This window comes from Apodemus sylvaticus, chromosome 20 (genome assembly GCF_947179515.1).
Source record: "Apodemus sylvaticus chromosome 20, mApoSyl1.1, whole genome shotgun sequence".
NCBI lineage: Eukaryota > Metazoa > Chordata > Mammalia > Rodentia > Muridae > Apodemus > Apodemus sylvaticus.
The window spans coordinates 37,395,399-37,407,321 of NC_067491.1; the positions used below are offsets into that span (position 1 = coordinate 37,395,399).

The 11,923-nt window shown below is 40.0% G+C and overlaps 1 protein-coding gene across 1 annotated transcript; it reads right to left on the reverse strand.

The window, feature by feature from the left end:
- Positions 1–216: 216 nt before the first annotated feature.
- Ccer1 (coiled-coil glutamate rich protein 1) lies at positions 217–1,428 on the reverse strand. Its single transcript, XM_052164678.1, has one exon. It carries the CDS (start codon positions 1,426–1,428, stop codon positions 217–219), a length of 1,212 nt encoding a protein of 403 aa, XP_052020638.1.
- Positions 1,429–11,923: the final 10,495 nt, after the last annotated feature.

Consider the following 11,923-nt stretch of genomic DNA (forward strand, 5'->3'; position numbering starts at 1 on the left):
TAATCATTTCCAATAAAATATATCTGAAATCATCCCCTCCCCCACCCATAGTCATACACAAACACACCAATGTTTAAATATTTTATAGTGGCCAACCAAGGTGTTTACATTGATGTTTATTGATGGAACTCACTTTTGAATTTGTTTTTAACAAGCTGTTAATCCATATTAGCCTCAAATCAGTTCCATTTCGTTTCTCAGTTCCCTTCCCGATGACTAATGACTAATGTCCGGTACCATAAATAGATCTGCCTCTGGCACATGGGGAATTATTTGTTCTTGGCTTAAATAATCATAGTTCATAAAGTTCTCTCTCTCTTCTTCGTCCCCTACTAGGATTGACAAAGGCATTCCCAGAGGCAAAAATTTGTCTTCCTCTCTCTGTTCTCCCTCCTCCAGCCCCGCCTCTTCCAACACATCCTCTTCTTGATCCTCTACTCCTTCCTCCCCAGTTTCAGCCTCTTCGACTTCCTCCTCATCCACATCTTCATCCTCTGACTCTCTGTCCACTTCCTCCTCCTCCTCCTCCTCCTCTTCGCTCTCCTCTTTTTCATCACAAACCTCTTCGTCACACTCATCATCAACATTTTTCTCCTCTTCGTCTACCAGCCCTGGGGTGGGAGACTGGTTTTGCTGCACTGGAGCGGGACTAAAGGTTAGAGAGGGATCCTGCAGGAAGCCATACAGATCTTCCGGCAACTGCGAATCTTCTTCGACGCCGCTGTGGGGCGCATCATTGGTAGTGGAGTCTCCTGGGGAGATGCCACCAGCCTGGGCTTGCTGTGCCCTCAATGCTGCCTGCTGGCGCTCCAGCTTCTCTTGCTGCCTCATGTCTTCATAGACCTGGTTCATGATGAACTGGGTCGTGTTTCTTGGCGCTCTCATCCCAGGCGCCCGCCACCCATACAGGTTAACGGGGCGCAGCATCTTGCTCAGGTCTATTGGTGGATTCCTCGGGAAGGAGCGACGAGGGTGGCGGCGCAGGCCACGACCCCTGCGTCCCCAGCGCTTCTTTCTACCCGGGGGTCTCTCCCAGCCGGGGTTCCAGGGCCCGCTCCAGCAGGAGCAGCAGCAGACGCAGAGTGGGTGCAGACCATAGGCCCGGATCATCTGCGCTGGGCACAGGGGGCTCTGGAATGCTATGAGAGGTGGGCGCCAGGGCCCTCTGCAGCGCCCCCAATTGGAGTACAGGGCCCAATAGGGCCCTCTAGGTGGCTGAAACCAAGGGCCAGGGATGCGATGTTGCTTGGGTTGTTTCCTGGGAACCTCATACTCAGTTTTGGGGCCATCACGGTATCGCCGCTTGGACATCGGAGCGCCCCTCTGCCTTCGATGGTAGGAGGACCAGGTGCGCAATGGAATGGAGGATGCCCAGCCGCCGCCGCCCAGATTAAGGGGGTCCTCCCTTTCGTTGACCGTCTGGGTCATGGTTCAGGGATCTCCAGCAGGTCTCAGTGGTAGCGTCCTAGGGGCAGTCACTTTGGCCTGATCCTGTGGTCAATCGGAAGCGCCTCCTTAGCTGGAGTCCCTAGTGCCACGTGCCTTTGACTGTGACCACGCCTTCCCTCTTCACGAGGATCCCCCCTCTTTCTTCTCCACTTGCTCGCTCTTCCGTCAGAATCACTGTCTTTCGCACCTGGGTTGTCTTGCCCAGGTGATTTGGGTGGGGTAAGGATGGTGGGGGAGGAAAGTGTTGGTGGGCGATGAGATGTGAGAGCCACTCCCGGGTCCCACACACACCCGCCTCCGCCGAGGCTAGGGCTGGGGACGGGAGAGGCAGTGGTCGCTTGTTACCTTGCTCCTCCCTCTCAACCCAGGTGCTTCACCGTCGCCGTCCTGGCCGGACTGAGTGGGCTCGGGCAGTGGCGGCCTTTAAATACTGGCTGGGGGCCCCCCGCGTGCCCCTTGCGTCCTTGGTTGCCCAGGACGACAGCCAATTGGGGTGGACATGGCTCTCTCTGTGAGGAGGAGGGGTTCCTCCCGGAACTAGATATCCCATGAACATTCGCAGGGGTTCTTATGACGTAGGATTTAAGGCAGAGGGAAAGCTGGGCAAGGCTCACACCCTGGCAACTTTTAGGGATGGGGGAGTATTTGAAATTTCTATCTTAAGTCTGATGGAAGATATTGGAAGATCGGGCCTTCATTTCAACCGGAGTGGAATGTATATTCGCTATAGCTCTGTGTACCTCTGTAGCAACAGAAATCCGGCCCGAATTTCTTCCCCAGTAGTCTGTGTTCAAAAGCTAGATCCTTGGCACAGGAAACATGAGCACAGACATTGTGTGTATATGCCCAAACATATATTGCCCTGCCTTCTTTAAGAGATGACTATCAGGGTCACAGATTAAGGAACTGCAGTTTGTTTGTTTCTTCATTCTTTTGTTTATTCAGTGTCCCCTGGACAGATAGACTTTATAGCTAGCTAGTCTTTAAACCAAATATATTCAACTGTAAAAGAGATAATCTCACAGCATCACTGTACTATGAGCTCATCTTTAACAGATCCCTTGTGATAAGTAATAAAACATACAGGAGAAAGCACCTCACTAATTCTAGTACTCTCTAGGTGAGTCTGTTGACGAGGCGTTATCGTAGACTTGATTTTGAGAATAGGAATATTCAGTGAAGGAACAAAAGCAAAGAGAATGAGAATAGTATGAGACTATTATAATGCATACACCAGGCCCCTTTAAATTCCATAGTAAGAGGTAGTGTTTGACTTAGGTAAATAGCTATGAATCAGATTTACTTCCCTTAGACAGCTCTTAGGACGCCTGGGGTTCCTCATCCATTCTGTAAGAATGGTTCTGATTTATGTCGTATGCATTCCCTAGGGTTAGAAAGAGGACTGGATTAAAAAAAAAAACAAACAGAAGTAGTCCTAAATATTCAGTAAACGACCATCATTTTCATATTGATTTCTCATACAGTAGAAGCAAAAACACCAACACTACCACTTATGTACCAATAGTCATACCATGAGCCAGGAGCCCATTTTTGTAGAAACACCAAGGAAATATAGGTTTGGTCATACATAGATGGGGAAAAATGTCTTAGAAAATTAGTATCACATTTTGGTGGTAAACAGAATTACAGAAAACAGAACATTCCCCATTGGGCCAATCAATCAAGTAAATGCTAGAGAAGCAACACGTTCAAAAGTGCTGAAGCTCGCTAAGGCCTAGTGTGAATTCTCTGAATACTGAGACCAGAATGAGTCTCCTTGCGTTAGGACTCCCGTGGCCTTGAGAGTAGAGACTCCACAGACTTCACTCGATGCTGCTCTTTTAGCCGTTTGCTTTGAGCAGACTGACTCAAAATGCAGAGTAACAACACGTTTGCTCTCCAGGATCCTCTTCTAGAGGCACACTCATAAGGTTGGCAGACACGGTAGCCATTAACTCAAAACGGCTCAGTACTATCTGAGATCTGTTTCCTAATGGACACAGTATGGACTTTAAGGCTGAGATCAATAGTTTATAGTATAGGGAAATCTCTCTTTTCTAAGCTTTTTAAGAAAGATGTGTATCTTTTTACAAACACTTTAAATTATTTTTGATCAGTTGACTTTTAGTGAAACAGTATTCGCATATCTTTATTAGCTGTCTACTAAAACATAGAGTCAATAGTATTTGCCCTGTTATTAAGAAAGCAACAGATTGTAATCCAGGATGTATACAAATTTCTTTTTCTAAATAAATTCTTTTATTGTTTTTATTTTAATGTGTTCCTGTGGGAGTATATAACACATGTGAGCAGGCACATGTGAGGAGACGCCTAAGTCAGAAAAAGTTGTAGGATCATCTGGAGTCCCAGTGACAGGTAAGCAACAGCATCTAGGTGCCAGGTGCTGGACTTTGGTTCTCTGGAAGAAGACCAAACACTTTGTTATGTTTTAAATTTTATCTATCTATCTATCTATCTATCTATCTATCTATCTATCTATCTATCTATCTATCTATCCATCCATCCATCCATCCATCCATCCATCCATCCATCCACCCACCCACCCACCCACCCACCCATCCATCCATCCATCCATCCATCCATCCATCCATCCATCTATCTATCTATCTATCTATCTATCTATCTATCTATCTATCCATCCATCCATCAATCCATCTATCCATCCATTTATCAATTTACCCATCCATCTATCCACTTATCCATCCAACTATCTATCTATCTATCTATCTATCTATCTATCTATCTATCTATCTATCTAACTTATTTACTTTTATGTCCCTCTCACTGCCCCTCACCCTCTTCCACAATCCTTCCCTCTTCTCCTCTGAGTGAGTGGGAGAGGGTGAGCAAACACTTTTAAGCACTGAAACAGCTCCCCAGCCCCTGGGTTTACAGTTTTTTTTTTTATAACCTTGCAATAATAAAATAAGCTTTTTAATATATTGGAAGAGCAATACAGCTATGGCTTAAGGCAATTTACTGTCAAGGTTAACATTATCACCAGAAGCTTTAAAAAGACATTTAAACATTTGTACTTGATTTGCATATGTCACATGTTGACAAATGAAACACTCAAATTCAAGCTTCAAAAAAGATACACTTATGATGTCCATATATATTGTTATTGGTTTTGTCTTTGCATGATCAAATTATGACAAATGAGGTTGCTTAAGGCAGCATTCATTGAAATGTCGGCTTCTAATGATTAGGATCCCAGGAACAGCATAGCCTTCTCTTCACTAAGGATTGACCTGAGTTGTGAAGACAGGACTGAGTTAGATTGTCACCTAAGAACCCAAACACAAAATTGTTTATGTTATTGCCAGAATTTGCTCCCTTATGACCGTGCCTGGGCTTCCTAACAGTTTTCTGTTCACTGGAAATTACCTTCATGAGTCAAAGGCCACCTGCATAACTCAAGACCTTGGAACCAATGTTACATGGCATGGGCTCCTTTTCTGCAGACTCTCAGTCCATTAAACTAGCTAAGAAAATCACTGTAGTTCTTTCTAGCAAAATTTCACTTGTATGGTGTGTGGGGGGGGCACGGGAAACATGCCTGTTTGTTTTTCTGCCTGTTTGTCATAAAAAACAGCCATCACATTAGTGGAAACAAAATCCCCAATAATTTTGCTTACTAATTGTATTATTTATTTTTGACTAAGTCTATTAAGGAAATCAAGAAAAATAGAGATTCCCTCATATTTACTTTATTTTTGGACAGTTTTAATGACACTGCTGACATTCTGAAATTCAAACAGATGCTATATAGTAAAATAACTTGATGTGCCTTATGCTGTATTTTCAATAGAAAACAGATATCTCAGTGTTGTAATCCTAACACTTGGTGGCAGTAGTAGTTCACCCAAAACTCATTTAGTACCAGTCATTACTCAGAATGAACAGACTCAAATCTTCTTTTAAAATATATATATACATTTTAAATTATAATAGAATCATATCATTTTCCCTCTTCCCTTCACCTATACCTACCCTTCAGATCTACAATGACCCCCAACTGATATCCTTTCATTTGGTTATTGTTGTTGTACATGCATGTAAACATATGCACAAATATACCAATGCTACCTGCTGAATTCACTTTGTGCATTTCTCTGTCTCTCTGTCTCTGTCTGTCTCGGACTCTGTCTCCATCTCTCTCTCTCTCTCTCTCTCTCTCTCTCTCTCTCTCTCTCTCTCTCTCTCTCTCTCTCTGTGTGTGTGTGTGTGTGTGTGTGTGTGTGTGTGTGTATGTATTTGTGTGGTTTCAGGACTAAGTTATATATTGCAATTGATGATCAATAAAAGGGCTCAACCTTGGAAAAGATTAATTCTCCTTCTGCCAGAATCTATTAGTTGAATGTATTTCCATGCTTAGGAGTGGTTTCCCCACTAAGCTGTACCCTCCTGCATACTATCATGACTATTGGTACTGACTTTGCTGTGGTTTTCATTACACAGCCCCTTCACAGTAGACTTTCTGGTGTTCTGACTCTTACGAGTCTTTATACTCACTCATTGCTGATGTTCCCAGAGCCATAGATGCAGGAGCATTGATATAGATATATCCACTGGGGCTGTGCTCCCCACTATCTGTCCATCTCTGCATAGTGTGCAGATACATTTGTCTCTGATGATATCTGTGATGGTTATATATACTTGGCCCATGAAGGGACACTGTTTGGAGGTGTGGCCTTATTGGAGTAGGCGTGTCACTGTGTGCATGAGCTTTCAGAGCCTCATCTGAGCTTCCTGGAGGCCAATATTTGGTTAGCAGCCTTCAGATAAAGATGTAGAACTCTCAGTGCCTCCTGCACCACGCCTGCCTGGATGCTGCCATGTTCCCGCCTTGATGATAATGGACTGATCCTCAGAACCTATAAGCCAGCCCCAATTAAATGTTGTGCTTTTAAGAGTTGCCTTGGTCATGGTGTCCAAGTAAAGCCCTAAGACAATCTCCATGTGCTCTAAAGAGAAGTTTCTTTGGTGAGGGATGGTAGCTACAGTCATCTCTAAGTACAGGTGTAGATGTGGTGTGTAAGATGAGGGATGTAGGAAGGAATTATACTAGTCTAACAAGCTTGTGATAGATTCTCTTCCAGGGTCCCTGTCTTAGTTATGGTTTCTGTTTCTATGGTGAAACAACATTATCACATACAAGTTGCAGAGGAAAACTTTATTTGAATTTAAATTTTCACCTCTCAGCTCATCATTGCAAGAAGTTAGGATAGAAACTTATGCTGGCTTGCTCTCAGGACATATATAGTTTGGGCTTTTTAAAATATAACCCAGAATCTTAAGCCCAGGGATGTCAAAATCCACAATAGTGCACATCTTCCTGTATCAATAACTAATTAGGAAAATGCCTTACATAAAAAAGAAAAAAACTAGAAGAAAATGCTTTACAGACTTGCCTTGCCTACTGCCCAGTCTTATGGAAGTTCCCTTCTCTCAGATGGCTCTAGTTTCTGTCAAGTTGACATAAAACCAGACAGCACAACTGACCATTGTCAACTTTACAAACAAATACATGATTCTTAGCCCTCAACATTTGATTCTTATTTATTTTCACGATCATATGCTAATATCAACACTATTATAAGCATTCCAAATTTTTAATGTCCATGATCTTAAAATTTAAACAGTTAAAAATTTAGTCCTTTTAAATATTTAGTATCCTTTAAAATTCACTATCTCTCAGCTGTGGGCTCCTTTCAAAATAGAGAAAATTGGTTAAATTGTTACTTCCAAAGGAAAGAAACAGGAAACAGTCACAATCTGAACAATGCAAAACCAATCTCCTTCCTAAAGCTCAGAATCATGGAAGAAGAGGGGCCAGAAGGAATGTAATATCCTGAAGTAATGAATAACTGCAAGGGAACATTATCTTCTGTACACAGCAGGGAGTTGCATATAAGAACTCGCAGTGTTTTTAATAACATGTCCAAACCCTGTGCAAACCCATGCCAGATCAAATCCCAGCAGGAGGAGAAGAGTTGGACAAAGAATCCATCCCCAAGGCATAGAGTTACTGGCAATTATGAGCTTCACAGAGAGGAACAGGCAGGGAGTATTTTCTAAGCATGTAGCCTGTGGTAGAGTCTAACTAACACTTGGTAGGTTGACCACTCTGCAGGAGCAGACTAGGCATTCAAGAATATATGAACAGCACAAATTTGTTTGGAAGTATTACAAAAACTACACATAGTTATTTGGATAGAGAAGAGGTTATGGGGAATTGGGACATATTTTGGGGAGGGAGGGTGAGAGGAAATGATAAAAAAGTGTGATTCTCAAAAAAACTAATTAAATACATTTTAATTACTGAGACACAGGTGATTATGAAGGAAGAGATGGAAAAATGAGGAGGGGATGGTTTGAGTTCAGAACAAGGAGGAAGGATAGTAGAAAAGGAGAGAGAAGCAAGAATAAATAACACTAAGAATGTTTGACAAATATGTAAGTATAGTTTCTATATACTTAAATACTTAAAATCACACACACACACACACACACACACATTAAGCCACTTGGGAGGGTAATACTCCTTCCAAGAACTATTGACTAACAAAAACCCCAGGACCAGGCATAAGAAAACTTTCTTCGAATGGATAGTCAGGGAAGATGAAGAGATTCTCCAAATCATAGGCTATTGATGCTCACTTGGGTCTCTTTCTAGAACTTCAATGAAGCCACTGCTTATTTCAGACATAGGAATCAGAGGATTCATGACCCACCAAATTCTGCCGTGAGAACTATTTCTATCCTACTGGAAGGTGCTATGTAAGCTGCACAAACAGGAAAGAGGTCAGTAGTACTACCCAGCTGTGGCGATTGTAAATCTCAACAATGTCCAGCATGACAATATATTCTTTAAAATGTAATAGTGGCATTTAAATCCTGACAGTAAACAACATATATCTAAGTGGACATAGGGTCCACTAAACAGAAGGGAAAGAATTCCTGATACTGGAAATGAATCAACTAACCATAGCTAGTGATGTCATGGGTCTTAGAAAAGATCTTATTACTACCACTTTTCTAAATCAGTATTAATTCTCAACTGCATTTTTAATACTTTCTGTTATACCCACAAATAAATGTCGCTCTTACTCCTCATCAAAGATTATTTTGTACAGCAGAAAAAAACCTTTACAGATAGCAGCAACTTTCAAAATATTCAAAATTCAATGAACAATTGACTCAGGGCTACTCAGCCTGAATTGATACATGTACAACCCAACCTTTATATCTTAGGGTTAATGAACATTGAAGAAGATATGTTGGAATGATCAAAAGACCCATGGGCCTAGAAAGTATTTCTTTCATATAACAGGGGTGCTCTACATATGAAAGCTCAACAGTATGGCTATTTAAAAAGACCTGAGTAATGCTACCACAAGTGGACCTCCCACATAGATGGGGTAAATCTCATGGGGCCCCACCCTAGATAGAAAGCTATAGGCCATTATTTCTGAGAGAGGGAAAATCAGTCTTTCTCTAGGCCCACATGGGGTTATCTAATACCAAGGGCTGAACCCTAAAAACATGAATGCAAGCAACACTAAATAATACAAATATACACAACCTATATATGTATATATGTGTATATATGTATATGTGTATATATATGTGTGTGTATATATGCATATGTGTATGTGTATATATATAATATATGTGTGTATATGTATATATATGTATATGTATATATATATGTTTGTGTATATATGTATATACATATATATATACATATATATATATATATGTATATATATATGGAAAATAGATATGATGGTTCGCATATGCTCGGCCCATATTAGAAGGAGTGACCCTGTTGGAGTGGGTGTGTCACTGTGGGTGTTGGTTTTAAGACCCTCATCCTAGCTGCCAAGAAGTCAGCGTTCCACTAGCAGCCTTCAGATGAAGATGTAGAACTCTCAACTCTGCCTGCACCATGCCTGCCTGGATAGTGCCATGTTGCTGCCTTGATGATAACAGACTGAACGTCTGAACCTGTAAGCCAGCCCAAATTAAATGTTGTCCTTATAAAAGACTTGCCTTGATCATGGTGTCTGTTCACAGCAGTAAAAATCTAACTAAGACAAAATGCTATGCACATTTTAGGGAAATCTGTGAAGATACAAAGCTATTTTAAAAATTTGTGACGGATGGGCTTTCTCATCTATGATCCATTAAGTCATTTTCTATTACGAAGAAAAACTTAATTTTTCTGATAAGAGCAAGGAAAGTATTTCTATTCCTTGTAAAAGGATGATTTGAATTTATAATAGTGTCATATTTATTGTGTCATTCACTATCACCTTTTGAAAACACTATTAATCATGTGGCAACTCAGAAGTTTTCAAAAAAAAATAAGAAAGTAGAGAGTAGTAATAAAAGCAGAGCAACCTGTGCTGTATGCAGGAACTCGAGAGAGGCCATAGGATGCTGCAACTGTGGCGGATCGTGGCTCATGCTCAGCAAGTTTGTTATGCAAACCATGCCCACCTGCCTAGAAATGCTGCTGCCTAAAATGAGTTGGATTCTTCCACATCAATTATCAATTTCAAGACCCCTTGTCACAGACATAGCCTTAGGCCAATCAGATCTGGGCAGTTTCTCTGTTGTGACTATCTCAGATGACCATAGACTGTGAACGCTAAGACTATGACAACACTTACAAAGGAAGAGGCACATTAGAAAAATTCTCTATAATCTGAGTTATATTTGTAATGTCTGTGGTACTAGCTTTACAAATGATATGGACCAAGATTAAAATTAGTATATACATTATATATAGTATATAATTATATATTAAAATATATATATATGTGTATATATATATATATATATATATATATATATATATATATATATATATATATATATATTTGAGGAATGTGGATGAGAGCCTACAACGATTATTTTGTATAAATGCACATAATATCAAGTTGCTTTCCCTTTTGTTTTTATTCATTAATCATTTTATTTGTTTACATTTAACGTGATATTTCCCTTCCTGGGTTGCCTTCTAAATACTTGTTTTCATGCTTATAGGTTGGCATAGCTCTCAGCCCTCAGCAGAGAAGGATGCTTTTGCAGAACACAGAGATAATACAGATGCACAACTGGTCAAAATGAGCAGAAGTGTTGTTAAGCTGCTCAGCCCTACATGCTGCATCTATATCACACTGCAACCCCCTCCCAAGGCTAAAGAAAATTCACATAGTATACTTTAAGAAAATTTCATAACACTTACTAAGAACTTAAATGGTATACTACTCAGACTCCAATATCTATGACTTTATCCATAGAGACATTCTCAAGCATGTAAAGTTATTTATACTCAAACATTGGACATTTTGACATTGGTGTAAATGTAATATTCACAGATAAGGAATGGAATGGCTTTTCAGAAATCCAGGAGCTGTACTCATGTAGAAATGTCCCCAGGGAATGTTGAGCTATTATACAAGCACAGCCCAGTGTACTTAGTTTATTTTGCACTTATACATAATGTTCATGTGTACAGATATGTAATGGCTTTATGCATATACGTGTAACACATCTGCCAGACATGTATTTGTGAAAGGAGAAATTGTTTTTACTTTTGTTTCTGAGGGAATTTTTCAATACAGTCCTATAGTAAATCAGTGTGTTGAACGTGGGGTCTTACATCTGAAAGCATAGCTTTTGCATTCTCTCAGTTTTTAACCATTTATTCACATTTACTTATTTTTCAAAATATTTCAAAAGACACACTCTCCTTACAATTTTTATGCTTTCCCTGCTGTGGTTATCACAGCATTATTAATATGTTCTCTATCCCATGTTTTATTTTTTATATGTAGAGGGATGCAGGTAACTATTAACTAATCAAAGCTGCAAATTGAGCTGATGGACTTAAAGATGATAGATGTCATTAAGAAACTGAAGGAATGTGTATTGCTATGGATTACAGTTATTTGCATACTATAAGAAATACTTTTTCACAAGACCATATATATTTCAAAAACATTTAATATTTTCTTTGTGCTCTTAAATGAATCAGGTGGAAAAACATACATCAGTGAAAATAAAGACTAGAGAAGTTTAATTAAATGTCTACATCTTAGTAACATATCTATAGTATTCATTCCAAATGCTTTATTTCTTACATAAACATTCTTGAACATGACATGAACACCTACATGTTCAAATTGTATGATATTTGACGACTAGTTAAAATACATAGTCAATTTACCGTCTATATATCTTGTTAATTTATCCCTAATCATGTTTAGTTAAATTATTGAACTCTTATTTTATCTTAACACCCTTAGCTTATTGTTTATATAATCATGCCACATTTATTAATGCGTCACAAATATACTGAGTTTGTTTCTGAAGGGAGATATGCTTCACCTGGCTATAGAAAGTATCACAGTTCTGATGTTTGCCTAACATCCTAACA

Excerpts from the sequence above, each read along its gene's own strand:
- Ccer1 (XM_052164678.1), bottom strand. The coding sequence starts at position 1,428 with ATGACCCAGACGGTCAACGAAAGGGAGGACCCCCTTAATCTGGGCGGC.